A 26,649-nucleotide genomic window follows, 5' to 3' on the forward strand; every position below is an offset into this window, starting at 1 on the left:
CCAGGTTGTTGGCCGGAGGGGCCTTTGGCCTGGCCAACCATGGCTTCTCTTATGTTCTTATGTACCAGCCCCCCCCCCCGCTGACAGATTTAAGCAGCTGGGGGGACAAGGATCATACAAGCAGATGATAGATCCCAAAACTTGTAAGAATCTTGACCACATTTTCAAACTGGACAAACTGAAAGATATCTCACACAGCTGGACAAATCAACACCCTGGGACCATCTGATCCCATCACTGCTAATGCAGAATTCAAGTTGGAATGGATGCAAGAGATTTTATCTGAAAAGCGCTTAACAAAATGATTGCAGTGGGCTGCAGAGCAAGCCATCGCCTCCCATCAGTAGGCCCCTGACCACTTGGAAGAGTTCTGAAAGTCTGCACTGTGTGGATGCAATAGTGGCAGAAAAACATTATTTCTTTGCTGCCATCACCACCATGGAGTAAACTTTAAAATGAACTCTAGCCCATGCTTTGAGAGCCAGTTTGGTGTAGTGGTTAGGAGCATGGACTCTAATATGGGAGAACCAGATCTGATTCCCCACTCCTCCATGTGCAGCTGCTGGTGTGATCTTGGATCAGTCACAAGTTATCTCAGAGCTGTTCTCCCAAGAGCAGTCCTTGAAAGAGCTCTCTCAGCCCCACCTACCTCACAGGGTGTCTGTTGTGGGGAGGGGAAGGGAAAGGAGATTGTAAACGGCTCTGAGACTCCTTTGGGTAGTAAAGGGTGGGGTATAACTTCTTCTTCTTGTCAGATGTTCTTGTGTCTGTCTCCCCTGTCGCTCTAGCCATCCATCTTGTCCATTCGTCATCCACAGCTCCTCAGTTAACCAAGGAGCTGCCTGGGTTCTCAGATGAGAGAGAGAGCACCTAGGAGCAATTGTGTCAGTTGCTTGAGTCATTTCATCATTCAAGAGGTCAGCCAGGGCATTGACAGGAACACTGACCATAACAGCAGGAAAATCCATCAATATACTAATAGCGAAGGCGGCCCCTGCATGCGGATATCTAAATCCACACATCAGGGCACCTGGGGGGCAGGGAGATTTTCCTGCACACTTGGGGCAGTCCCCAGGTGTGCACAAAAATCTAAAAAGGTGAAAAAAATATCGGGGGGATATTTAAATCCCCCTAAAGTAAAAGAGCGTCCCCTGCGCACTCGCAGGGAACGCTGTGCGAACTGCCTTGCTGCCGCCACAGCGGGCAGGAGAAGGCTTGCCAGGAGTCGGCCTCACTGCTGCTGCTGCTGCAGAGGGAGGAAGGGGGAAGCTTGGCGGGCCAGCTGGCCTCGCCGCTGCTGCTGGGGAGAAAGGAAGGGGGAGGCTTGGCGGGCCGGCTGGCCTCGCCGCCGCATCTGGGGAGGGAGAGTGCGCTGCTGCTGCTCGGGAGGGATGGAGGAAGGGGGAAGCTTGGCGGGCTGGCTGGCCTGCTGCTGCTTCCTCCTCTGCCTGCTCTGCGTAGAGCTCCCCCCCCCCACGAGTATCGCGGGTCCCCTTTCTTGTAACCTCTAATACCCAAATGAAACGTAATCCTTAGAAGGTCTACTCAAAATTCTACTAAGGTATGTGGAGCTTACTCACGGGAAGGTTCACTTAGGATTACACTGGAAGTGTGGGAAGAACTTTGTTACACAGAGAGTAATTACAATGTGGAATTCACTGCCAGAGGATGTAGTGATGGCTACAGGAACAGACAGTTTTAAAAGGAGATTAGGCAGATTCATGGAGGATAGATCTATCAGTGGCTACTAGCCATGGTGACTGAGGGGAAACGCCACATTCAGAGGCAGTAAACCTCTGAGTCCCATTGCCAGAAGGCAACATCAGGGGAAGGTTTTGGCCTCTATGCCCTGTTGTTGGATCTCCGGAGGAACTGGTAGGCCACCGTGTGCAGCAGGATGCTGGACTAGATGGACCACTGCTCTGATCCAGCAGGGCTCTTCTTAGGCTCTGAAAATCCCTCCACTGTGCAGCAATTGGGACTTTTGGTTATAAAGTCATTGTAGTAGAATAAATTAGGCAAAACTCACTGAATATACTTAGCATATCATTTATTTGCAGAGTATGATGTGCCAAGAAAATATGATATATTTTTAAGGTACTGTTGCTGTGGAGAAGGGAGAGACAAGACTTGTATCAGTGCATGAGGAAAACTTCCAAAAGTGTTGTAGAGGATGTTTTTTACTCTCAAAACCTATCTGATACTTTTTAAGGTACAGCTCTTTTTTAGAGGAAAGTTTCTGTTATCAACCTTTATAGGAGAAATATATTTTCTTTCTCATCACAGTGCAAGAAAACCTGTTTCCCCTTTGAAAGGTTGAATCACCTTACTGAAGAAGGTGAGCTGTAAAACTCAGAATGCATCAAATGAGTTTTTTAGAATAAACATTCAAGACCTGGAAACAGAACTTTCAATTTTCTTATTGTTGTTGCAATTCTAAAAAATTTCCAGTGAATTCAGACAAAACAGTGTCTTTGTTCAGTGAGGCTACCAGAAAAGTACTTGGCAGCTGTTACTTAGCTAACTATGTCCCTTCATGCCCTTGAGTGTTCTGAGGAGTTGAAAGTATGTTGGCTGTCAGGTATGTGACTATATTTTTGGTGTATTCCTGTTCAGGTATCAGAGGTAGTCTCCTGCCTAATATTTTGAAGTAACAAATTGTATCTTGTTAGAAAATGCAGGCTTGTGAGTGAAGTCCCTTGGTGTTTCACTGGTAACTAGGCAGCAGAGCAGACATTGCTGGCTTGTAGAATAACTTCCAAAAGTGTTGTAGAGGATGTTTTTTACTCTCAAAACCTATCTGATACTTTTTAAGGTACAGCTCTTTTTTAGAGGAAAGTTTCTGTTACCAACCTTTATAGGAGAAATATATTTTCTTTCTCATCACAGTGCAAGAAAACCTGTTTCCCCTTTGAAAAGTTGAATCACCTTGCTGAAGAAGGTGAGCTGTAAAACTCAGAATGCATCAAATGAGTTTTTTAGAATAAACTTTCAAGACCTGGAAACAGAACTTTCAATTTTCTTATTGTTGTTGCAATTCTAAAAAATTTCCAGTGAATTCAGACAAAACAGTGTCTTTGTTCAGTGAGGCTACCAGAAAAGTACTTGGCAGCTGTTACTTAGCTAACTATGTCCCTTCATGCCCTTGAGTGTTCTGAGGAGTTGAAAGTATGTTGGCTGTCAGGTATGTGACTATATTTTTGGTGTATTCCTGTTCAGGTATCAGAGGTAGTCTCCTGCCTAATATTTTGAAGTAACAAATTGTATTTTGTTAGAAAATGCTAGCTATGCAGGCTTGTGAGTGAAGTCCCTTGGTGTTTCACTGGTAACTAGGCAGCAGAGCAGACATTGCTGGCTTGTCTCATATGGCTGTTGCAGGTTCATTGCTTGAAATCCGTAACTATTTATGATCTGCAGGCTCACTTAGTTAACCTCAGAGAGGGAACATTAGGTTAATGATTATGAGAGTGCTGTGTTAATGTGGGAGGCATGAATGAATGTTTGGAATGTGGTTTGCACCTGTGTATGTATGTATGTATGTTCTCTGAAGGCTTTTTCCTGGACCTGAACAGTAAGTTGACAACTATAAAGCCAACATTTACAACTATATACTAGCTTAACACATGGAAAAAATGAACTAACAGCAGAGTGAAGTGAAGTGTTTAGAATATTCTGCACTGCCTTTGGCTAATGTGCCAGATATTGCAGCAGTGGCACCTAATTTTGGCTATGTAGTTTCTTGTTCCTTAGGTATGGTGGAGAAAGTCTCCAGTCTATAGTCAATGAAGAACTGAGATGAAGGCTGGGGTATTTCTGGCAAGTAAGTAATTGACAGAAGATGGAGGAGATGGATGGATATTTGGATGAAGTGACAGTTGCTGTATTCGGCATTTACTTTGGGATGCATATGCTTGGCGTTCAAGTCCTTCCTCTTTAATACCAGTATTTGGTTTGGGCCTTAAAACTACTGAGTTCTTGAAGAGATCTGCATTCTGGCCACTCTGATTGCTGTAGATAGTCAAGGGATGATTCAGTCTCTGCTGCTTAAGGGCTTTTAAATGTGGTTTTGATTTGTAGTGTGACCTGAAGAGTCCCCCTGATGAGAGTTTTCTCTACCACCCACTCTGATGTGTCAGAGATGTCTTTCCAGTAGAAGTATGAATGGACTCTAGGACAGAACTTCATGTCATCAAACAAACTCCACAGTATTAAGTAACTAGATGAATCCAAACAAAGAATATTCTATAATATCTTTTGGGTAAAAGGTAAAGGTTCCCTTGCTCGAAAGCCAGTCGAGTCCGACTCTAGGGTTGCGGTGCTCATCTCCGTTTCAAAGCCGAAGAGCCAGCGCTGTCCGAAGACGTTTCCGTGGTCATGTGGCTGGCATGACTAAACACCAAGGCGCACGGAACGCTGTTGCCTTCCCACCGAAGTGGTACCTATTTATCTACTTGCAATTTCTTGCTTTCGAACTGCTAGGTTGGCAGGAGCTGGAACTAGAGACGGGAGCTCACTCCGTCATGCGGCATACTAGGGTCTCAAACAGCTGAACTACTGACCTTCCACAGCCTGCAGTTCAGCGTCTTAACCACTTGAGCCACCGCAGCTCCTACAAACACATAATTGCTTTATTGCTGGCATCCTAGGATTACAGGCATCTAACAGAGAACATGAATAAGTGTTAATGAAATAGCATTTCAGGCTCATTCTGTGGGAGAGTGAAAAATTCCCTGATGAACTGAAATAACTGTCCTTCCTCAATATTGCCTGTCAGTAGGTCTCTTTTTCTCTGTATGTTTTGAAATGCTTTTTCCTGTGAACTAGGTAATATGGAAGGTGTATTTGACTGGCTATTATGACATTAGCCTCTCTTCAGTAAAGTTCATTGTCCCACATGTGACCTTCCTTCTCATCCCCCCCCCCCCCCCAGTTTGAAAGCTTGATTTGCTAATCTGGACCTACCATTGGCTTTCACTCTTCCACAAACAACATTAATTATATGGTTTTCCCCCAGAGTATGAGCTGAACCATACCTTGCTGATTCTAAGTAGGTATAGGTTTGGTAATTACCAGGAGGGGAGATTTCTTGGGAACTTTATCAGTTGAGTTTCTTGATAAGAGAACGGTGGGAAATAAATTCAACAAATAAATAAAAATTTCCAATTATATTCCTCTAATGCTAATTCCAGGATGCTACTGTTGTTGATTTGACATGTCATGTGGTGGATGAGCCTTGAGGAGGTTAAGAGCTATTCACTAAGTGGATTCCTTCAACTGTCAATGTGGCTCTGTGACTTTTCAGTACACATAAGCATTAGGACAAGGAATGAGTGAAGGACAAGCCAAACTCCAGAGGTGGCAGTCTTAGGACTGTATAATGCATAGCGGTATTTAGTGAACTGGTTCAGTACTCCTGTCAGAAAAGTCTTGATTGAAACATGGGAATAGAACTCTGCCCCATAAATGTGAGCGCTGGCTAGTTCTGTGCCATAGTAGAGGTGTGTTGGCAAGATACTGACGTCTGTATTATTGTGTATTCTTTCCGGCACTTTACGATCTACTATCCACATAGTATATTTGTCCTTGTAAGGAACGACTGATGCAGCTTTTGTTGGTGGGATCATCTTGATATTAATGTAGGATCTGAGATATGTTTTCTCTTGGCAGACCGACTAGAGATCCTCTGCCATAATCTGCAAGTTTTAAAGATTTTGTACATTCATTGAGTCAGTTTTTAGTGAAGAAATGGAATAATCCTTTTCCAGATAACAGTGACATGGGCTTGCACTCAATTTGTAGGGAAGAAACAAACTGCTAGTTGCCCAGGGACCTGAATTGGTGCTCAATTCAAGTCTTCCCAGCCACATGGGAGGGGACAGGAGAGAAGTGAGGTCAACAAGTGTATGGAAAGCAAGCTGTATTTGTGCCTGTCATAGGTAAATCGCTGAATGAAACCTAGAAGTAGAATGTAGACTATTCCTTAAGAAAACTTGTATGTGGAAGACTTCTGGTGGAAGACGAGCGGTGTCTCCTTATATGAGTATGTTGCTAATGGTGAGGTCTGTCAAGACTGAATCAGTTTTTATAGCTCTTCATTTAACTTCTTGAGCTTCATGGTTTGTAATCTAAAGATTAATTAAAACAAGCCCTGAAGCAAGAGCCATCCACAGGCAAGCGAGAGGAGGAGGGAGAAGGGAAAACATTGGCAGAGGGAACAACCAGCTGGAAAGTCCTGGTGCATTTATTCAGAAACTCTCTCCTCCTCTCCCTCTCCCCACAGTAAGGTGGAGACTAACAGTACACATGGCTAAATTTAAAAAAACAAACCAAGCGAGACAGAATGACAGTACTGGGGGTGGGTCTGGAGAACTGGCTGAAATGAGGGGGGAATCAGAGACAGAACCAGAGGGAAGGACTGGCAGTTGCAGGGTGCCGGTGGGAGAAGAATAACACTACCCATGCCTGAAATGGAAGAAAACAGCCCATAGCTGAAATGGGGGGAAAGAAAGAAAGAAAGACACATAGAGAAAGTAGCTGGGGAGGGGGGGATGAAGAAGCACAACACTGAAACAAAAAGAAAGAAAGAAAGACACATAGAAAGAGAAAGTAGCTGGGGAGGGGGGATGAAGAAGCACAACACTGAAACATAGAGAAAAGGACTGACAGTTGGAGAGGGGGGCCTATACACATTATGCAACATTTTGTTGGGGGTTCCCTCTTGTAGATGTGTATTTCTTTAGATCAACATCACAATTGTTATAAATCACACTGCAAACAATCCTTTTCTTTTCAAATCTGTCTTTTACTTTTGAGGAAACTCTTCCTATTTCTGAGCAAACTGATCTTGGACTTGTTTCTGAGTGGGTCTTAAGACCTGGTAAGAGATGTAGAGGGTGTTGCACCATTTGGGAACAGTGACCCCAATGCTATTAAGTTCAGCATTCAGGTCAATGGAAAGTTACCGCTAAAGTTCAAAACTGTAACATTTGATTTCAAAAGAGGGAACTTTACAAAAATTAGGGAAATAGTAATAGGAAGCTGAAGGGGAAATGTAGAGAGTCAAATCCCTAGCAGATGCTTGGAAGCTATTTAAAACCACACTAATTGAAGCCCAAATAGAATGCATTCCAAGGTTAGGAAAGGCACTGCCAAGTCTAAAAGAATGCCTGAAAGGTTAACAATGTAAGCCAAGGAAGCTATAAAAAGAGGTTTCTAAAAAGTGGAAAGGCTGCCCCAGTGAATTGAGCAGGAGGGACCACAGGCCCCGGCAAAAGAAATTTGTTAATAATTAGGCATGCCAAAAGAGGTTTTGAGGAGCGGGTTGCTAAAAGCATCAAGACAAATAGTAAACATTTTTTTAAATATATCTGGAGCAGGGAACCAGCCAGAGAAGCAGTGAGGCCTTTGGATGACCAAGGAATAAAGGGATTGCTCAAAGGAAGATGGGGAGATAGCAGAGAAGCTGAATTACTTTTTGGCTTCTGTGTTCACTGTGGAAAGCGTGGGGCATGTACCCATGCCACAGCCCCTATTTTCAGGAAGGGAGTTTGAAGAACCGAGCCAAATTGAGGTTACCAGAGATGAAAGTCTAGACCAACTGGGGAAATTGAAAACCGACAGATCTCCAGGTCCTGACAGCATACACCTGAGAGTTCTTAAGGAACTCAGATGTGAGATAGTTGATCTACTAACCCGTATATGTAACCTATCACTAAATTCAGCCACGGTACCAGAAGATGGGAGAATAGCAAATGTGACACCAATTTTTAAAAAGGGATCCAGAGGGAACCAGGAAATTACAGGCCAGAATTGTTAGGCTGCTAAGGGGAAATCAGCATGGCTTCTGCAAAGGGAAGTCCTGCCTCACCAACCTTTTGGAGTTCTTTGAGAAAGTGAACAAGCATGTAGACAACAGTGATCTGGTAGACATTATATACCTGGACTTTCAAAAGGCTTTTGACAAGGTACCTCACCAAAGACTCCTAAGTAAACTTAGCAGTCATGGGATAAGAGGATGGGTTCTCTTATGGATTAAAAACTGGTTAAATGACAGGAAGCAGAGAGTAGGAATTAATGGACAGTTCTCCCAGTGGAGGGAAGTAAGCAGTGGGGTTCCACAAGGATTGGTATTGGGGCAGGTACTATTTAATTTATTCCTAAATGATCTGGAACGAGGGGTGAGGAGTGTAGTGGCCAGGTTTGCAGATGACACCAAATTATTCAGAATGGTGAAAACCAAGGCTGACTGTGAAGAGCTGCAAGAGGACCTCCACAAACTGGGTGAGTAGGTGACAGTGTGGCAAATGAAGTTCAGTGTTGCTAAGTATAAGGTGATGCACATTGGGACAAAAAAAATCCCAACTTCAGGTATAGGCTAATGGAGCCTGAACTTGCTGAGACTGACAGGGGAAAAGATCTTGGGGTCATAGTGGATAGCTCAATGAAAGTGTCAACTCAGTGTGCTGCGGTGGTGAAAAAGGCAAACTCCATGTTAGGGATTATTAGGAAAGGGATTGTGAATAATATTACCAATATGGTAATGCCCCCGTATATGTCTATGGTGCAGCCTCATTTGGAGTACTATGCACAGACAGTGCATGTTCCTGGATTGAACTGAGACCAGTTTCCCGTCTCATTACCAATACTGATTTCTCCATGCCTACTACCTCTCTGCATATCACACCTAATCCAATCATAACTTCTATTGTCATTTGCCTGCTAATGTCATTTGGCATCTGAAATCACTCCACTTTCCAATATATAGGACAGATGGACTCACATTCTAGCTGTATCTGAAGAAGTGAGCAGTGACTCATGAAATCACATACTCTACCATAACTTTTGTTAGTCTTAAAGTGCTACTGGACTCTTACTCTTTTCTACTGCTAGAGACAGATTAACATAGCTACCCATCTTGAGCTGTGTACAGTTCTGGTTACTGTATCTCTAAAAGGCCATGGCAGAGCTGGAAAAAGTACAGAGGAGGGCAACCAAGATGATTAGGGGGTTGGAGCACCTTCCCTATGAGGAAAGGCTGAATATTCTGGGACTTTTCAGTTTAGAAAAGAGACAACTAAGGGGGGATTTGATAGAGGTTTATAAAGTCATGCATGGCCTGGAGAGAACTGACAAAGAAAATTTTCTCCCTCTCCCAAAATACTAGAATTCAAGAGCATCCAATGAAACTGATGGGCAGTAGGTTCAGGACAGACAAAATGAAATACTTCTTTATACAGAGAGTGATTAAAATGTGGAATTTGCTGCCAGAGGATGTAGTGATGGCAACAGGAGTAAACAGATGTAAAAGGGGATTAGGTAAGCCTCTGAATCCCAGAGCCAGGAGGCAACATCAGGGTAAGGTCTCGGCTTCTATGCCCTGTTGTTGGCCTTCCAGAGGAACTGTTTGGCCACTGTGTGAGACAGGATGATAGACTAGATGGACCACTGGTGTGATACAGCAGGGCTCTTCTTATGTGCTTAAACAGTGCCTTTTAAGATTAATGCTCTGTCATATGCTGCCTGTTGCACTCCAGAAGGAGAGCCTGTAGAAGCCAAGTTACTTTGTAGAATAAAAGTTTCCATTTTAAAGTTATCAAATTTGGAATACGTATGTTAATAAATACTTATGCTAATAAATATTGTTCCTGGTTTGTTAGGATTAAAGTAACATACCTCACATAAGAATGTGTCAGTTTCTCCAACAGAACAGTCCTTAACTTTCCATCTTGTTTTTGAACCATGATGATATCCAGATTTTCTGCTGTTACAGTGTAGCTCAAACTTTATATTATTGTATTTGGATTGAGCTCAAATGTTAAAAGCTCTCATAACAGCAGCATCCCTCCTTCAAAGTGAAAACACATTGTCTGATGTGTTCTGCCATCATCAGACACTATTATCTAAGAATGAATATATTTCTTTTCAATTCCAATCATATGCCAGTTGACCACTTCTGGAGCCATGGATGATTCCATGGCAATATGCTTAATTCTCCAATATAACTTGTAATTGAATGAGGAATAATTATTCTTTAAAACAATCTCTGCCTATGATATAAAAATACGTTAGCACATTATCATTCCTCCAAGATACCTTTTATGTTTGCTGAGGACTTCATTTATGGAAAGTTAGTATACAAATATTCAGCATTTAAAGTGATCGAAAGGTCAGCCATTTAGTATATCATTCAGCTCACCTCATGAAACCTGTCGTATCAATAGTTATATATGTATCAGTAGCAGGGGTCATTTCGTAGAAAAAGAGCTAGGGGAACTCATTAGCATAACTCATTAGCATATACCACACCCCCTGACATCACGGGAGTGCAAGGAAGCCCCGCGAAGGCCCTCCCTGGCCCCAGGCAGGCAGGGGTGGGGAGAGGCAGGGAGGAAGCAACTTACCCTCCCTCTTCTCCTGCCTCCTCCTGGCTGAATGAGGGCCGGAAGCAGGGGGCGGGGCTTCGTCATGTGCCCCGTACCTCACCCAGGGGAACTGCGATCCCCCGCGACCCCCCTGAAATGACCTCTGATCAGTAGATATATAGGATTGTGCAGGGTGAAAAAAAGTCTAATAAATAAGCCAGTATACTTTGACAGGGGCTCCAGAACAGAATCATTACTTAACACAATGTATCTGCATGGTAGTGGTGGAGGGGAAACATCCTTAGGGTTTTGAGGTAATACATAGACTGGCATTGCAGAATTATAGTTGTCCGAAACTTGCGGGTGGGGGGGTCCCTTCTAAATGAGCTCTAAAACCATATTGGATAAAAATAAGTGGATTGAAGATGTATGGGACATAAAATTTTGTGGTTACTACGTTTTTTTTATGATCTTCAGTTAGTACTCCTGTGTGTTTAGAATAATGCTTCCTTCCTTAATGTGGGAGTAATAATTAGGATGTTGGAGTAATTGGCCAGATCCTAAAGTGCCACCATTTTGTGGTTGAAATTTGTCCAGAAATGTGTTAGATTTTGTGCCAGTTTTTTTTTACAGTTATGTAATATTTGGTCTTCAGAGACTAAATAGTGGAATTAGCAAGTGAATTTAGACCTGGAGGCATGAAGTTAGAAGGAGGACAGAAAGAAGTACAAGGCTGATTATCTTGCTGCTTATAATCTTTTTTTAAAAAGACTTTTGTTTTGAAGTTCTAATAGGACAAAATAGAGCTAATTAGTTTGAACAGGCTCATATTTTTGGCTCTGAACGTAAGACAAGCTGTTGTTTAGAATACTGAATGTATGATTATCCTAGCTCCTGTTTAAAGATGAAGATGGATGTCTCCAGATTGACTTGCATAAGGGGCATGCATTCTCTTGAAGTTTTGTTTTTTGCCTTGTCAATAAAATGCTTTGGTTAATTGGAAGTCATGGCTGTTTTATCTAAAATGGATGAATATGTAGGTCTAATATAGACAGTTTCCTTGTTGTGGCTTAAAGAAGATGGAAATTCCATATTCTATTCCAGTTTGTCATCCAGCTTGTGTTGCAGGCCATGCAGGACTTAATCTTGGAGGCCAGTTTTACCTTTGGTTTTGACTAGGGCTGGCAATCTCCAGGTTGTAGCTGGAGATCTCCTGCTATTACAACTGATCCTCAGGCTCCACCCCCAGAACCTCCAGGCATTTCCGAATCCAGACCTGGCAGCCCTAGTTTTGACTTGAGCCCTCAGTCTTCCTTCACTCTTGCAGAGAGTTTGGGATTCTAGGAATATGAAAGAGCATCCTCTGGTGTAGAGCATTAATTTACTATACTATTGTTTCTGGTTTCCTCTGATCTTGGAGGCTGGGCTGGTGCTTTGTTAAATCTGCCATAAGTACTGGAAGTCACTTGCTTCCCTCTTACCTCCTCAGAGGTCGCTAGCACATGGGGAGGTTGCAGCTGCAGAATTCTGCATGTGGGGAAGGCTGTGCTATCTTGTCTCCTTGGAAACAGTCCCCATTCTGGGCTCAGGTTCTGGGCATTCTGGGCATGTAGACTCCTCAAAATGACTAACTGATACCAAACTCCAGAACAAAAGCTAAACTGCTGCGTGGAATGCTGCTGTTTTCCAGTTGTAAGCAGAAGAAACAGCATTTAATAAATGGTTAACCATGTAAGTGTAAGCTGGGAATAGCAGGTACATAGCTGATTGACAATTTACAGAAGAGCAGAGTGCCTTGGAGTTGTTTCCACGAAATGGTGTGTTTCTTGCTTCTCTGCTGGATTTGTGTGTTTGTTAACCGAAAGGGTAAAGGAGCTGTCCTTTTTATTGCATTCATTATGATTGATAAATATGTTGACACATGATGGGCTTTAACTGCATTTATCCCCAGTTGTTGAAAGTGTGGCAAAGCCTTCATCAGGGCTTCTTGTGATTCTCTTCTGGGGGAAAAAAGTGAGAGAATCCTGCAGCATGGGTATGTGTAATCTTTTCACTAGGACTGCGCCTCCCCCAATGGGTTGTAATTTAATTGTGAATGTAATTTGGCCCATCTGCATCCCTCCCATAGTTTTAAAATTCTTTTTGGCAGAGTTGTATTAAATGGTTTCTGTCCTATCCCATGGTGATATCTGGTATAGGAAAAAACTCAGAACTCCTCACTAGGCGTGCTTTCTGTGCAGTAGCACAAAGTATTAAATGAGGACTGGACAATTTACAGTACACTCCTATGCAGAGTTAATTCATTCTCAGCCATTTGTTCAAATAGGCTTAAACTGGATTAACTCTGCATAGAACTGCAGCGTTACACTAAATAAAAAAGGTAAAGGTAAAGGTTCCCTTGCTCGAAAGCCAGTCGAATCCGACTCTAGGGTTGCGGTGCTCATCTCCGTTTCAAAGCCGAAGAGCCAGCGCTGTCCGAAGACGTTTCCGTGGTCATGGGGCCGGCATGACTAAACACCAAGGTGCACGGAACGCTGTTACCTTCCCACCGAAGTGGTACCTATTTATCTACTTGCAATTTCTTGCTTTCGAACTGCTAGGTTGGCAGGAGCTGGAACTAGAGACAGGAGCTCACCCTGTCTTGCGGCACCCGGGTCTTGAACCGCTGAACTACTGACCTTCCACAGCCTGCAGTTCAGCGACTTAACCACTTGAGCCACCGCAGCTCCATAAACACTAAATAGCAAGTAATAAAAATTAAACTCTTATCCTCCTTGACTGTACTGGTAGTTCTGTGTTCATTAATAAAGCTATCAGTAGTTCTATCATAATTGTGCTTTGGACATTTCATTTAAGACTCCCAGTTAGTTGACTGCAATCCTGTTTTATGAGTATAGCGGTTTTTGATTCAAAATTTGTCTAGCAAAATATTGTCTGCTATCATAGCTCAGTTATGCATCTCTACCCTATTTCTACATTTTCATGTTTCATATGTTTTTATGCTACACTTTATAAAGTCTTTGGTTCCTTTTATTGCCTTGTTTTACACAGCAGAGTTAAGGATATCAAGCCTGCAGCTTAGTTTAGTACTTTCTTGCACTTTTGTGTTTAAGTGCAAAGTTACACAATCTGCAATATGAGCTTTTTGCTGATGACTTTTCTCGGTACGTTTGAACTATAAGATATAGAAGTCTTGGAAGTACATTATTGTTTACTCTTCCTACTGAAGTGTGCTGATGAATAAGAATCTTGTGTTGTGCTGGAATGTGCTGTTAGCTGAGATGTTCTTACTTTCATTCTCCCTTGAGGTTTTCATTACAACTTCCTATTCCATAGCACTCTTATTTTCTACTCCAGTTACTCACCATGACATTCATGTATTGGTTCCTTTTTATGGTACTTCATATGTTTCCATATCCAGTTTACATGTCGGTGCTCGTACCTTCCCCACCATCTGAACTGGCTGTCTGGCTCCATCTACAGACCCACTTGGTGCTGCGGGTGGGCTGTTGAAATGTATGTTTCAAAATGAAAAGTGAACTGTTATTACATTGGGTACTATAGCTTTACAAGAATTTTAGCAAAACTGGGCAAGTTTCTAGCACAGACACCCACTGATGTGGGAATGTGAATTTCTTAGAAATCTATGCAAATAGTTTAGATTTTAATTTTTCATTGGCTGCTGAATGGTTGCTGTGCTACACTGTAGTGATAGATTTAGGAAAAAAGAAACTAACAATGTAATATTAAGCAGAGTTACACCCTTGTGAGACTGTTTATTTCAGTGGACTTAGAAAGATATAACTAAGATTGCACTGTTAGCTTCTCATCTATTATGCCCTTTCAGTCCCCTCCCCCAATAAAAAATGGGGAAACTTAGGCTAGAGGGCTGAGGGCATAGAAAAGGCATTTTGTCAAGGCTTCAGGATCCCCTAGTGTTTTTCTTCAGTGAGTTTAGTTCCCCAAATGTAGTATAATGAAAATGGTAGCAGATTGGATTCTTTTGAGCTAAAAGAGCATCTTGTCTTCTACATGCCGGCACAGATAATAAAGATAATTAAATGGACATGGGAATACTGGAGTCTTAACTCTCATTTCTGTATTTTGCTTTGTATGTTAAATCTGACTTTGCAGTATTAAAAAGACAACTTGGGCAGGTTACTGTAGGGTTCTTTTATTTAAAACCCTCCAGTGGTATGGCAAAGCCATACCTTACCTGATTGACAGGAAGAGGTGATTTCTGTCAGGCATGTGGTAAAGAAAGCAGAGGTGAATGTAGTCTACTTGCTAGCTAACGTTGCCTTTTTTAAAATAGAAGGTTGGACCCATGCACTTGTCCTCTATACACGGGCAGAAGAGTACTTCTGATTGTGGAAGTGTGGAGAGCAATTTCTGCCTCTTCTCACTGCAGCCCTCTGTGCCACACCCCTTGGCCCCAAGAGAAAACTTTTTAGGTGATGCATGGGGAGACAAAGATCTATTATGCAGGCAGAGCTCTGCTCATAGTTCTTTGGATCCAGACCAATCACTGCAGTGACTGATGAAGGTAATCCAGCTGTATTTTTCTGTGTGTATACTCGTGTGTCTGTATTTTCTCGAGACGGCCTTTAGGATTGTCCTTGTAAAGGGATCTGATTCAGTTGTGACCTTATAATGTAACTTTTTTTGTTCCTCTAGGACAGGGTGCGTTTGATGGGGTCCGGCCAGGTAGGTGGAGTAGTACCTGGTATTCTTGTCATTGGCACTTGAGATCATGGCATTCTTTAGCATGGCTGTGGCTGGGTTATCTCAGGGAAGCCCAAATTCTGCAAAGCTGAGGGCTGCATACCTACCAGAACTTCAAGGTCATACTTCATGTGCATTATGCAAAGTAGATTGCAGTCATGCTTCTCTTCCTAGCTTCTCCACGTTGGACATATTGTTTGAAGTTCTGTGGCACAACTCTAGGTAGACTTCAGCTTGCAGGCATCACTTTGGGTGTTCCTGATTCTTGTTTGTCGGCTTTGTCCTCTTATTTTTCCTGGATGGTGATGATTGTTGTGCTCCTATTGCCTTGCCTCCAGACTCTCATTAATGTGTGGTGTACTTCATAGACTCATTGGGAATAATTTCATGTATCGTAATATCCATTGGGAAATGGGATTGCCACTTACTGTTGAGTTTTGGACCCTGGAATCTTTTTTCAGTGTGTAATTTTTTTGTGCAGGTGAAAGTTCATGGGATATTACATATTGGCTACCCTGGAATCTTTTCTTCAGTGTAATTTTTTGTGCAGTGAAAGTTCATGGGATATTACATATTGGCAGTATGCTTTTCCGTCTCCTTTTGAAGCTGAGCAGGGTACATTTTTGTTTTATTCCCATTATGACATTGTTCAGTTTCTCAAAGAAGGCATAACTCTCTTTGGAGAACATGCAGGTCTTCGTCCTCTGACCTGGTAGTGGGCTGAGTACTTTGCTTGAGGAGAAGTCTGTGCAAACGGTGATGGTTGTCATCCACATCTGCCTCAAGGCCATTCTTTCAACTGGTCTTCCTTTCTTTGACATCTGTTCTTGAGAGCAGTCATTCTGTTTGTGGCATATGTGGCATCCATGCCCTTATTGTTTAGATGCAGCTTGTAAGTTACATGCAGTTCGGTATGACCATTTTTAATCTCTTTGTGTAGCCAGTATCACTTAGCTTGTCAGACATCTTAGTGTAGGCTCCCTGCTATCTGGGCAGGAGTTGGGGGGACGGACGGACACACAGTCTTTCATGACTGGGTGCTTGAGCTGCCAGTCAGCATGAAATTTTCCAGCCCTGCTTGAGAAGGCAAGATCTGTGTTCACAACTAACGTTGTTCATAACTTCAGAAACAGTAACTGCCTAGAAAGAGAGGCAGCCCAACGACGTCTTAACAGTAGTAACTCTGAGTCACCGAGCTTGCTGCTTATTGTTGCTTGCAGCACCCCATCTGTTGAACTGGTACATCTCAGGGCACTTAACGGTCCACTTCTACGGCTGAATCATTGACTTGATGGTGCAGTAGAAGGAACAGGAACAGCTTCATCTAATCTAGAGAAGTGACCCCATTGTATGATTTCCAACCTTCAATCAGTCTTCTTTTCTGAGATCTGGCTTTAAAAGTATCTGTTTCTCCCTTTACTTGCTTATTCTCACTTCAGATGCTATTCAGTCTCTATTGTGGGGAGTGTTCTTAACCAGATTATTCTCAGAGATGAATGAAGGCCTTTGCTGCACTTTGATGAGATATATGCATGTTTTCCCATATGGGGAGAGATGTAGGAAGAAATTAACATTTTAAATGATCCTGAGTGTCCTGTAGTAGCAGGATGTTGTTTTCACTTCAGATTTGCATAGAGTTCTGGGCAATTGTTTCAGAGTCTACCAGATATTATTGAGTGTTTCACCCTACAGTGGACTTTAGCTACTGCAGCAGTCAGATTTCAGATTGCCCAGGCAGTTTCCAGATAAACATCTGAAAACGATTTGAAGGTAAACATGTAGACATTTCACATTACAACAGAGTTCTGTTTCGTTAATTCACCATGGAATTGCTGATAGTTATGACGTAGTTCAACAGTTGGAAATGGCTTTATTACAATTTTAAGTAGCTACCTTCTTTGCTAGTGGGGCATGTGTGCTTTAGGACAAAAAATAATTTAATAACTGCTTAATACCATATGTTTGTTGAATGCCTCCCACCATGAAGAAGAAGAAGAAGAGATTGGATTTATACCCCGCCCTTCACTACCCAAAGGTGTCCCAGAGTGGCTTACTCCTTTCCCTTCCCCTCCCCACAGCAGACACCCTGTGAGGTAGGTGGGGCTGAGAGAGCTCTTGACAGAAACTGCTCTTTTTCAAGAACAGCTCTTATCAGAGCTTCGGCTTGCCCAAGGTCATCCAGCCAGGTGCAAGTGGAGGAGTGGGGAATCAAACCCGGTTCTCCCAGATTAGAGTCCACGCACTTAACCACTACACCCAACTGGAATGAATGTGAATATATCTAGCTGCATCATGCAGGAATATCAAGTTACCTTCGGGCTGCTATTTGAATGTAATGGGAGTTCAGACTACTTAGGCTGTAGCTAAAATCCCCCAAATCAGGGCACTACAGAAATAATGTTGTTTAAGAAAGCAGATTGCATACTCCATAATTAACTCACAGGAATAAACCCCCCCACTAAGGGCCCTACCTCACTTGATTGGAAAAGACATTTGGAACACATTCTTTAGCTAACTGGGAACTTGTTCAGGCAATTGTAATCTTAAACTGGTGCGTTAATTGTGCCAGGTCCTTTTAAATACTTGGGAACTGGGTTTGCCATGAAGCTGAGAGCCCTGCTGATGGGTAGGTGGCAAATGGAAAGTGAGCATTCCGTCAGCTGCAAACATTGCTTTCTGAAACCGAAGTCACACTGCTATCAAGAAGACTGATGAATACAATTTTGTCTTTGGTGCCCATTTACTGTTTCTAATTCAGTACTTTAAAGATAAAACCGTAGTCATATGCGCTACATTGTCTATTGACACCCACAGCTGGCAAATGATCTATCACAAGGAACCCGTCAGCCTGCTGTTTCCTGGTCCACCATTTGAAAAATACTGATCTTAACAGCATATGTTCACACAGTTTTATCTTGTACGATTTATATGAAAATTTGAAAAGTTTTTAACCAAAAAATTCTGCAGAAGAATATACTGTTATAGAATGCTGTATCTCTGTGGAAGAGTCCTGTAATCCTGTGCATCCAGAGATATTAATACAGAGATATCAAGGTTCTGTTCCCACGTCTTATCTCAGGAATTTATATTGTGTGAATCTTGGCCAGTGCAAGATAGTGTTCATACTGTTAATAGGCAGCTGTGGTTTTAAGAGTCAACAAGTGCTACCATACATGGCTTGATAGTGATTGAATTTGTAGTCTTTTCTGGCAGCTCTCTGATAGAAGTCTTCTTGATCACAATTTTGGGGAGTTTCGTGCACCTGATATTGTCTAGTGCTACCCTAAGTTAAGTAGTATTTCTGCCTTTATAGAAAGGTTTGCAAGGCTGCTCAAGATCACATAAGAGGTTCATTGTGGTGCCGCAAGATTATGACATTTCCAATTTGAGTTTAAGGGCATCTGCAATCTACTTCAGTGCACATGCATACCATGGAATATGGCCATTGAATTTATGGAAAGCTGTCTCAAAGTTGTCCTTGTTAGGCACTTGTTTGTTTTATTATGTTTTTGGGCAACCATGGGATAAACTGTTAGATGTTAGTCTTGTAACCTGGCTGTAGCTGTGTACAGTGGTTCCAGATGACCTCTGCATTGCTCTCTTGGTCATATGTCTCTGGTGGATGCCATGTTGTCCTGCAATACCTTCGCATGCTTCAGATGTGTTTGTGTGATGGTAAATCACCCTTGCAACCCATGGCATTGTCCTGGTGCTGCCCCTTTTACCTTAAGCATGACATTGACTCTTGTAATGCAGTTAATTTGTAGTGGCAAAAGTGCTCCTTTCTTGTGGTTTGAGTAATTCTATAAATAGGTGAATTGTATGTGGAGAGAGGAAGAAAATGAGCAGGGAAATGGAAAATGTGTTCTCACAGTTTGGATTTTGGAAGTGAGGGGGGAGCTGCTTAATGGTAGCTAATGTGGTTCATATTGTGATGTGTAGTGTATAGTTCCATTACCTTTATGTAGGTATATAGCTGCTTTTTCAAACAGCCATATGAAAAAAACCTTAAATTTTATGCTCCATATTTAGCTTTTCGTCTCCCTTTGGAAGAAAGATCACCTGTTTCCTATGATCTTGTAATTGTTTCTTGTTTGGACCCTAGTAATTAATGGACCATTGAAGGACATAAGCATTTGTATGCTTATGAGAGAATTTGGTATTCCTGAGGATCTTTACCAGTGAACAACTCTAGGAAGCATATTCATGTAAAACATCTATAGATATATCCACTGCTTTTAGTTACTATCGTATTTGTGGAAGCATCTCATTATGCCACCTCCCATCACATTCTGCTTTGAACTTGTCTTCATCAGTTATGAGAGAGCTTCGTCTACTACACAGCTTCTAAGATGTGATGCTCCTTGCCCTTCTGAGTATGGAGGATCAGAAAATCCTAAAATCATCATTCAGAACAGAACAAACCTTTCTGAGCCTGGAGTAATTGAGGGGGGAGGGTTTTTTGGAGGGGGGAGTAGGGCACAAGGATGATACCCTAATGGAGGCAGTCTCCTTCATTTACGGGCTATTTCTTGTGTACGGGAACTTGGATCCCCCCCTTAAAGTTCTATACATTTTCATGACAATGAAAACAATAAAGTCTTATGACACTTCTAAGACGAATAAACAAATGATCCATCTACTCCCCAGACTAAGAAATGCCCAGGTCTGCTCAAATGTGAGAAAAAGTTATTGATATAGGAATCTGCTGTTATGTGCACAGGTTTGTATGTACAAGGGGATGAATAAAAGGAAGAGGTTGGCTCGGACCTAAATTTATTGTACAATAAGTGTTTGTCAGCTAGAATTTTTTCAGATGAATGTGCCTGACAATGAGGTAATTCTAGTGAGGAGGCTCAGATTGGTTGGAAGGCAGATATTCATGTGACTTGTGCTTCCTTTACAATTGTATCTTACTTGCTTATGGACTTTTAAATTTCAACTTCCCATAAATTGACCAAGAAGGCAAAAGCTCAGGTTCTCAAGAGGAGGATTCTACTGCCAAGTCTTTTTTTTCTCATCAGAAGAAACCCTATAGTCAAGAAGTGATTTAGAAGAAAGCCCATGAACAGTTTCTCCTCTAATTTCTTGGATCTGCATCTTCAAGCTGAGGTCTTACTACAGGCCAAGTTTGTGTAATGATGCAGCATACTTGTTAGGTCACCCACAGGTTTGTGGCTAGGAAGTGGAGATTATTTTGCAGAACATGGGGTTGCAGGCTGATTGTGCACATTCTTGGGACTGTGCACCCTACTGGTGGCTTACTGTGGTCTGTTTTCACAGCTAGTTTCCTCTACCCTGTAATACTTGAGGCCAGTTCACATTTGTGCAGTTTTTGTGTGTGTGTTGACTTTGATTTCTTGCAAATTTCATGGGAAGAAGTAGGGTGTGGGGGCAGCAGGTGGCATGGGATTGAGTACTCTAGAAAGGAAGCTATGTTCACAAGACCAATGTGCTGAAAATGGATCAGTGACAACTCTGCAACTCTATGAGGAAGCAGTTTCCTCTTCTCTTGGATCACAAAGCTCATTGGTGCTCATAACCTCAGCCGTGTAATGCTCTGTTCTTCTGTTATCTCTCTCTCTCTTTTTTTTAAGATTCCCCTGGATGTATTTTTTTCTGCTTCAAAGCCATTTTGAATTTCTTCATGGCCAGAGCAGTCATGATCCCACATCTTCCCCCTCCCCCATTCCTTACTCTCTACCAGCCTTGGGTCCTCTCAAATCACAGCCTTTTCCAAAACAGTTCCACTGGGACTATGCAAGTGAAGGTGAGTGTAGCAGTGTTGATTATTATGGTAAGCTAGGCCTTTTGAACACAGGACTGGTAAGAGTTGAACCCTTCATAGAATTTCCTCCTTTGCTTACCTGCTATGGAAGGTACTTGCTTTGTTCTTCAGCCTGCTCTGACACTTGGCATTCTTATCCTCAGGCGATGACAAGTATGGGCGGAAAGTGATAGTGTTCAGTGCCTGCCGGATGCCTCCCAGCCATCAACTTGATCACGTGAAGCTGCTGAGGTGAGTGCTGCTTGTAGTACTACAGCCCTATATTGATTGGAACTTGATCTTGAGGATTTGCCCAAGAGCTCAAGTCTACAGAAAGCAACTCTTGTTTGACTAAATGCAGTTGGGCACGTATTAAGTCCAGACTAGTGCATAAGTGAAAATTTCTTACGCTCATTCACGCTGATCAGGATTGCCTCTCATCTCTCCCTGTCTGCCCTTCCAGGCTCTTATCCAATATTTCTGTGCCAATACTAGCTAGGCTTTCCTTATTCTTACTGAGATTTACAGGAGAGTAGTGCTGCTAGATGAAAGCCACATGCTTAGGAGTGTCTGTTTCCCCTCAGCTATTTGAAATACACTTTGGACCAGTATGTGGAGAGTGACTATACCTTAGTGTATCTGCATCATGGCCTGACCAGTGAGAACAAGCCATCCCTGAGCTGGCTGCGGGATGCCTATCGGGAATTTGACCGCAAGTAAGTGGATGCGAATGATGATGTCAAAAGGGCCAAGATGCTTAGGAAGGGAAATAATGTGTAACTAGCAATGTAACACGGGGTGCGCAAAGGACAGCATAACACAGTAGCTTTCCTGGTGAAGGTTTTAAGCTTGCTTTTCATCTTCATCACAGCATACCAAGTTTCTTCTTGTGTTCCTTCATTTTTAGATACAAAAAGAACATTAAAGCATTGTACATTGTACATCCAACTATGTTCATCAAGACACTACTGATTCTCTTCAAGCCCTTGATCAGGTAAGAGGGGCATCTGTCTATCTCTCATTGGCAGAAATTATTATTATTATTAGTCATTTCGTAGAAAAAGAGGTGCAGGAGTTCATTAGCATAACTCATTAGCATAACTTACATCATCAGAAGTGTGTCAGAAGGCACACTGGACTGTTTTGGATTGCTAGCTATTGGGGGGGGGAATGTGCAGATCTGTCCTCGCAGAGGAGGGAGAGCTTGTACCTGAATAAAACTTGGTCTCAAAGGTGCCACTGGACTGTTTTGGACTGGGGGGGCGGGGGGAGCTCTGCAACTTACCTGGCTGCTTCTTGCTCTGACTGAGGGCTGCTGGGAGCAGGGGGTGGGGCTTGTTGCATGTGCCTGCCCCCTGGGCTCTTTACTGCCAGAGCTCCGCTCCTGTGCGCTCCTGCAGGAAATGACCCCTGATTATTATTTTTATTATTTCTGGATCTCCCAGTTCCTGAATACACAAGGCTGTGGGCGATTTACAGCAAAAATACAAAACTACAAAAATACAGATTAAAATCAACAAATCAGTTATTCTTAATTTAATAGTCTCCAGATGGCATCCATAGGTTAATCTAAAACCTACTCTGGGCTGTTCTCTTATCTTGTGGGCAGGTTAAGGAGGAGCCTGAAGTGGGCAGAATGGAAGAGGGTGCCAGCTATGATGGAAAACTGTTGCTGTCCTCAGTCAAAAACCTGGCAGACCATCTCTGCCTGGCTGGCCCCGGGTAACTGCATTAAGTCCCGCAAGATTCTGATGGAGGTTGGCAGAGAGTCCCACCTGGCCGGAGCCAGGGCTGAGAAAACCCTGGCTCTGGTTGAGGACTGCCAGATACCTTTGGGGCCAGTTGCTTTCAGCGGAGTGTAACGCTCTCCTGAGGACATACCGGAGGGAACGGGTCCTGAAGACACACAGGTTCCAGACTGCTCAAGGCCTTAAAGGTCCATACCAGCACCTTGAATCTGATTTGGTACTCCACTGGAAGCCAGTGTAGCAGGCGCAGCACAGGTCGTATATGTGCTGTCCATGCCGTTCCCATCAGGACTTGTGCCTCTGCATTCTGGATCAGCTGGGGTTTCTGGGTCCGTCTCAAGGGAAGGCCAGCATAGAGTGAGTTACAGTAGTCTAATCTGGAGGTGACTGTTGTATGGATTACTGTGGCTAGGTCAGGGTGCAACAGGAAAGAGGCCAATAGCTATGCTTGGCGTAGATGGAAAAATGTCACGCTTGGCAATATTTATTATTTGGGCCTCCATAGTTAAGGAGGCATCCAGGACCACACCCAAACTCCTGACTGATTGCGCCACTGTTAGTGGCACCCTGTCAAGGGTGGGAGTTCTATGCCCCAGCCCTGACATGCCCCCCCCCCAGCCACAGAACCTCCATCTGTCAGATTCACTCTCAGCCTACTCTTTTTTAACCATCCCACCACAGTCTCCAGACCCTTGACCAGATTATGTGGGGAAGTATCTGGGTGGCTGTCCAGTAGCAGATATAGCTGGGCGTCACCAGCGTACTGGTGACACCCCAGCTCCGCACTAGCTGGGCAAGGGGGCACATATAGATGCTGGGGTGTGGGAAGGACAGGCTTCTGTAAGAGCCAAGAAGTCACTGGCTTTTGTTGTAAACACCACTGAGTCTATTTTGCTTTAAAAGGAAGCTTCTGCAGTTTTTGTTGTGGGAAAATATTAATGTCTACAAACAGTTCAGAAGCTTAAAGTAGGTATCCAGTATGGTGGGATTTGTTCTGCAAGGCTGCATACACTTCAGTCCACTTCTTATACAGTGTTGCACCCTCTGATGTCCTTTCTTCCCTGTCATTGTTTGCAAGATCCTCTCCATGGTCCATCCAGACATCATGCTTTTGACATGTTCTTTGTCTTGCATCATGGAGTTTTTGGAAGCAGTGGGGAAGAGGATGTCATGTTCTTGCATCTTCCTCTGCTAGATAGTACCTAGTGCTGGCATTATTATTTATTTATTTTATTTAAAAATATTTTTATGCCACCTTTCTGCCTGATCAGGGTCCCTAGGGCAGGGCTCATAAAAACATTCAGACAGTTGAACAATTAAAAACATTTAGAATTATAAAATAATTTAATAAAAACACATAGACACCAGATAGCACTGGTAACACCACTAACTGAAATTGCCCTAGAGGGGCATGGCTAAGTGGAAGAGCCTCCGTTTGGCATGCAGAAGGTCCCAGGTTCAATCCCAAGCATCACCAGTTAAAAGGACCAGGCAACAGATGGTATGAGAGACCTCTGCCTGAGACCCTGGAGAGCTGCTGTGAGTCTGAGTAGACCACACTGACCTTGATGGATTGACAGTCTGATTCAGTATAAGGCAGCTTCATGTGTGTGTTCAGATTAGTCTGGCAGCTAATAGCCCAGTAATACTCCCCCCCCCTTTTTGTTTGTCATTATCTTAATTTATGCTTTCTCCTGGTCAGCTTGTACAACTTGTGAGGGACAGTAATTACAACTTCCCAGTTTCTGCTGAGTCTTCTATTGAGCCGCTCATCAGAGAATGAAAGTGTCTTTAGATGGCCGGTAGAATAGGCTTGCTACAAACCTTGCCCATACTCTGAAAGGGAATGTGGGAGAGGGAATAAAGAGCACAAAACTGTTAGGAATGATTAGTGCTGCTGTTCTGTGTTTATGAAGCAGTGGCTCAGCCCATTGCCATGCCTAAGGTTTCCATCACTGTCCATATCCTTACCTTTGTGCAGCAGGACATGCTACCGCGCCAGGGCTCTCTTTGTAGCAGGAACTCCTTTGCATATTAGGCGACACACCCCTAACATAGCCAATCCTCCAAGAGCTTACAGTAGCCCCTGTAAGAAGAGCTCTGTAAGCTCTTGGAGGATTGGCTACATTAGGGGTGTGTCGCTTAATATGCAAAGGAGTTCCTGCTACAAAAAGAGCCCGCCACCGCCCATGTGGTTCCTTCCTCTTTTCAGCACCAGCGTTGCCCGTTCATTCCACATGGGCCGTTGCAGCCCTTAATCCACTCGTTGCTAGTGATGCCTTTTACCCTGACTTCTTGTGTATCTTTTCATCATCTCTGTCTTACAGCTTTAAGTTTGGGCGGAAGATTTTCTATGCAAACTACTTGAGTGATCTGGAGGAGCATGTGAAGCTGGAGCAGCTGGGGATCCCAAGCCAGGTGCTAAAGTGAGAGCCTGAGAGGAGACTCCGCCATAGAAGGGGGCGGAGTGGAAGGGGGAGTTGGGGACGGGGAATGGTCCTGGGGGTCTAGTTTCCCCTCAATCTTATTCTGCTTCCCCTTTTTATTGCCTTTATGGATGCTGTCTTCCAGGTATTTTATCTGTCCGTGTCGTTCCTTTTGCAACTCATTAGTTTTCAAATTGTTGATTCGGGGAATAAAGGCTGTCTGGGATAGTCTGTCATCCCATTGGACTAGTCTTGAGTATTTACACTGCTTACATCCTTACTCCAGTTTCTCTCTGCTCTTTTCAGAGAGCATACATACCTTCTTGCATTATCACTCCACAGATGCCTCTTTGTTTCCCTAGTAGATACATCAGTGAATTATTGTAGGGAGTGTGAGAAATGTGTAAGGAGTTGCCAGGAATTTTGGCGCTTCTGTTCCCATGGCAGCTGAACAGTGGGCCTCCTGCTTGGGACACTTGGCGTGGGGCAGGGTGCTGCCATATGCACCTATGAGTTTCTCTCACTGCAGGTATGATGAGTATCTGCGATCACTGCAAAAGCCCTCCCAGGTGCCTCAGAAGACAACCCCGCCTCGCCCTCCCCTGCCAAACCAGCAGTTTGGAATCTCTCTCCAGCAGTGAGTATCCTTGTCACTGATTGGTGGGCTCAGTGCGTTCATCACCTGTACTTATATAGTTCTAGAAGTGCTGTCGATATCTAGGAGTTGTGACTGTGCCTGCCTGCCTCTTCTGTCAGAGTGAGCTGCCAAGATCTAATCTGGAGGTATGCTGATAAGGCTCAAAAGGCGTTTAGAATTCTCAGGGGTGGAAAATGGTCAGTAAAATCAGTAAAAGTCAGTTTTTTCATCTTGGTCAGTAATTTGTCAGTTTTTTAAAACATTGGTTAGTAAAGTCAGTATTTATTTGATTTTTGTGAAAGCAGTTTGTGTTTTTCCATTTTCATTACTGCATTTTTGGGGAAACAGGATGACTTCCCAGTGAGAAGACAGATTGTTTTCAGTTTAGTTATGAAGTACTTTAAGGACTTTGTTCCTAAGAGTAAAAGTGATTTGGTGAAATCTTCTACAAAGTATAGAAACATAATTAACCTCTTAAAACATGAGACAATGAAAGTAGAGGTGATAGATATTGTGGGATTCAACACAGCACAGCTCATGCTAGAAGGAGTGGAGAAAGCAATGGAAGAAGAGGACAAGTGAAAAAAATGCTTGTGGATGCAGTGCAGAAAACTGTTGAGAAACGAAAGAGCTCGTGAATAACTTTATTTATTTATTTTTTCAATTTATACCCCGCCCTCCCTGTCCGAGTGGTCTCAGGGCGGCTTACAAAGAGATTAAACATATAGGTAACAAATTATATACAATCTTAAAACAAATAATAAAACGCTACATTATCATAAAGTGGTAGTGAGTGATCAAGTACTTATAACAATGCTTACAGAAGTCAGAACCAATACTAGTGTTGTAATCAGACAATCTATATTGGTGGTTGGCTTGTCTTGGTCTCTATATTTAGGCAACAGCACAGGCTGTTGGTGGTAAGCCAAGGACCAGGGCACTGTCACTTCTCAGTTATTTGATGTTATTTGGTGTGGCTCCTTAG

General features: G+C 43.0%; 1 protein-coding gene across 3 annotated transcripts in view; it reads left to right on the forward strand.

The window, feature by feature from the left end:
- The window catches only part of ARHGAP1 (Rho GTPase activating protein 1), a 51,338-nt gene that overhangs the window by 13,901 nt on the left and 10,788 nt on the right, over positions 1–26,649 (forward strand). For all 3 annotated transcript variants that reach the window (XM_015409112.1, XM_015409266.1, XM_015409188.1), the window contains exons 4-8: positions 21,018–21,105; positions 21,438–21,569; positions 21,761–21,847; positions 24,929–25,027; positions 25,557–25,664. In XM_015409112.1, coding sequence (XP_015264598.1) covers positions 21,018–21,105; positions 21,438–21,569; positions 21,761–21,847; positions 24,929–25,027; positions 25,557–25,664 — 514 coding nt within the window. The remainder of the gene's footprint in view (positions 1–21,017; positions 21,106–21,437; positions 21,570–21,760; positions 21,848–24,928; positions 25,028–25,556; positions 25,665–26,649) is intronic.

This window comes from Gekko japonicus, unplaced genomic scaffold (genome assembly GCF_001447785.1).
Source record: "Gekko japonicus isolate JY-2015 unplaced genomic scaffold, Gekko_japonicus_V1.1 scaffold84, whole genome shotgun sequence".
In the NCBI taxonomy this organism is placed as follows: Eukaryota; Metazoa; Chordata; class Lepidosauria; order Squamata; family Gekkonidae; genus Gekko; species Gekko japonicus.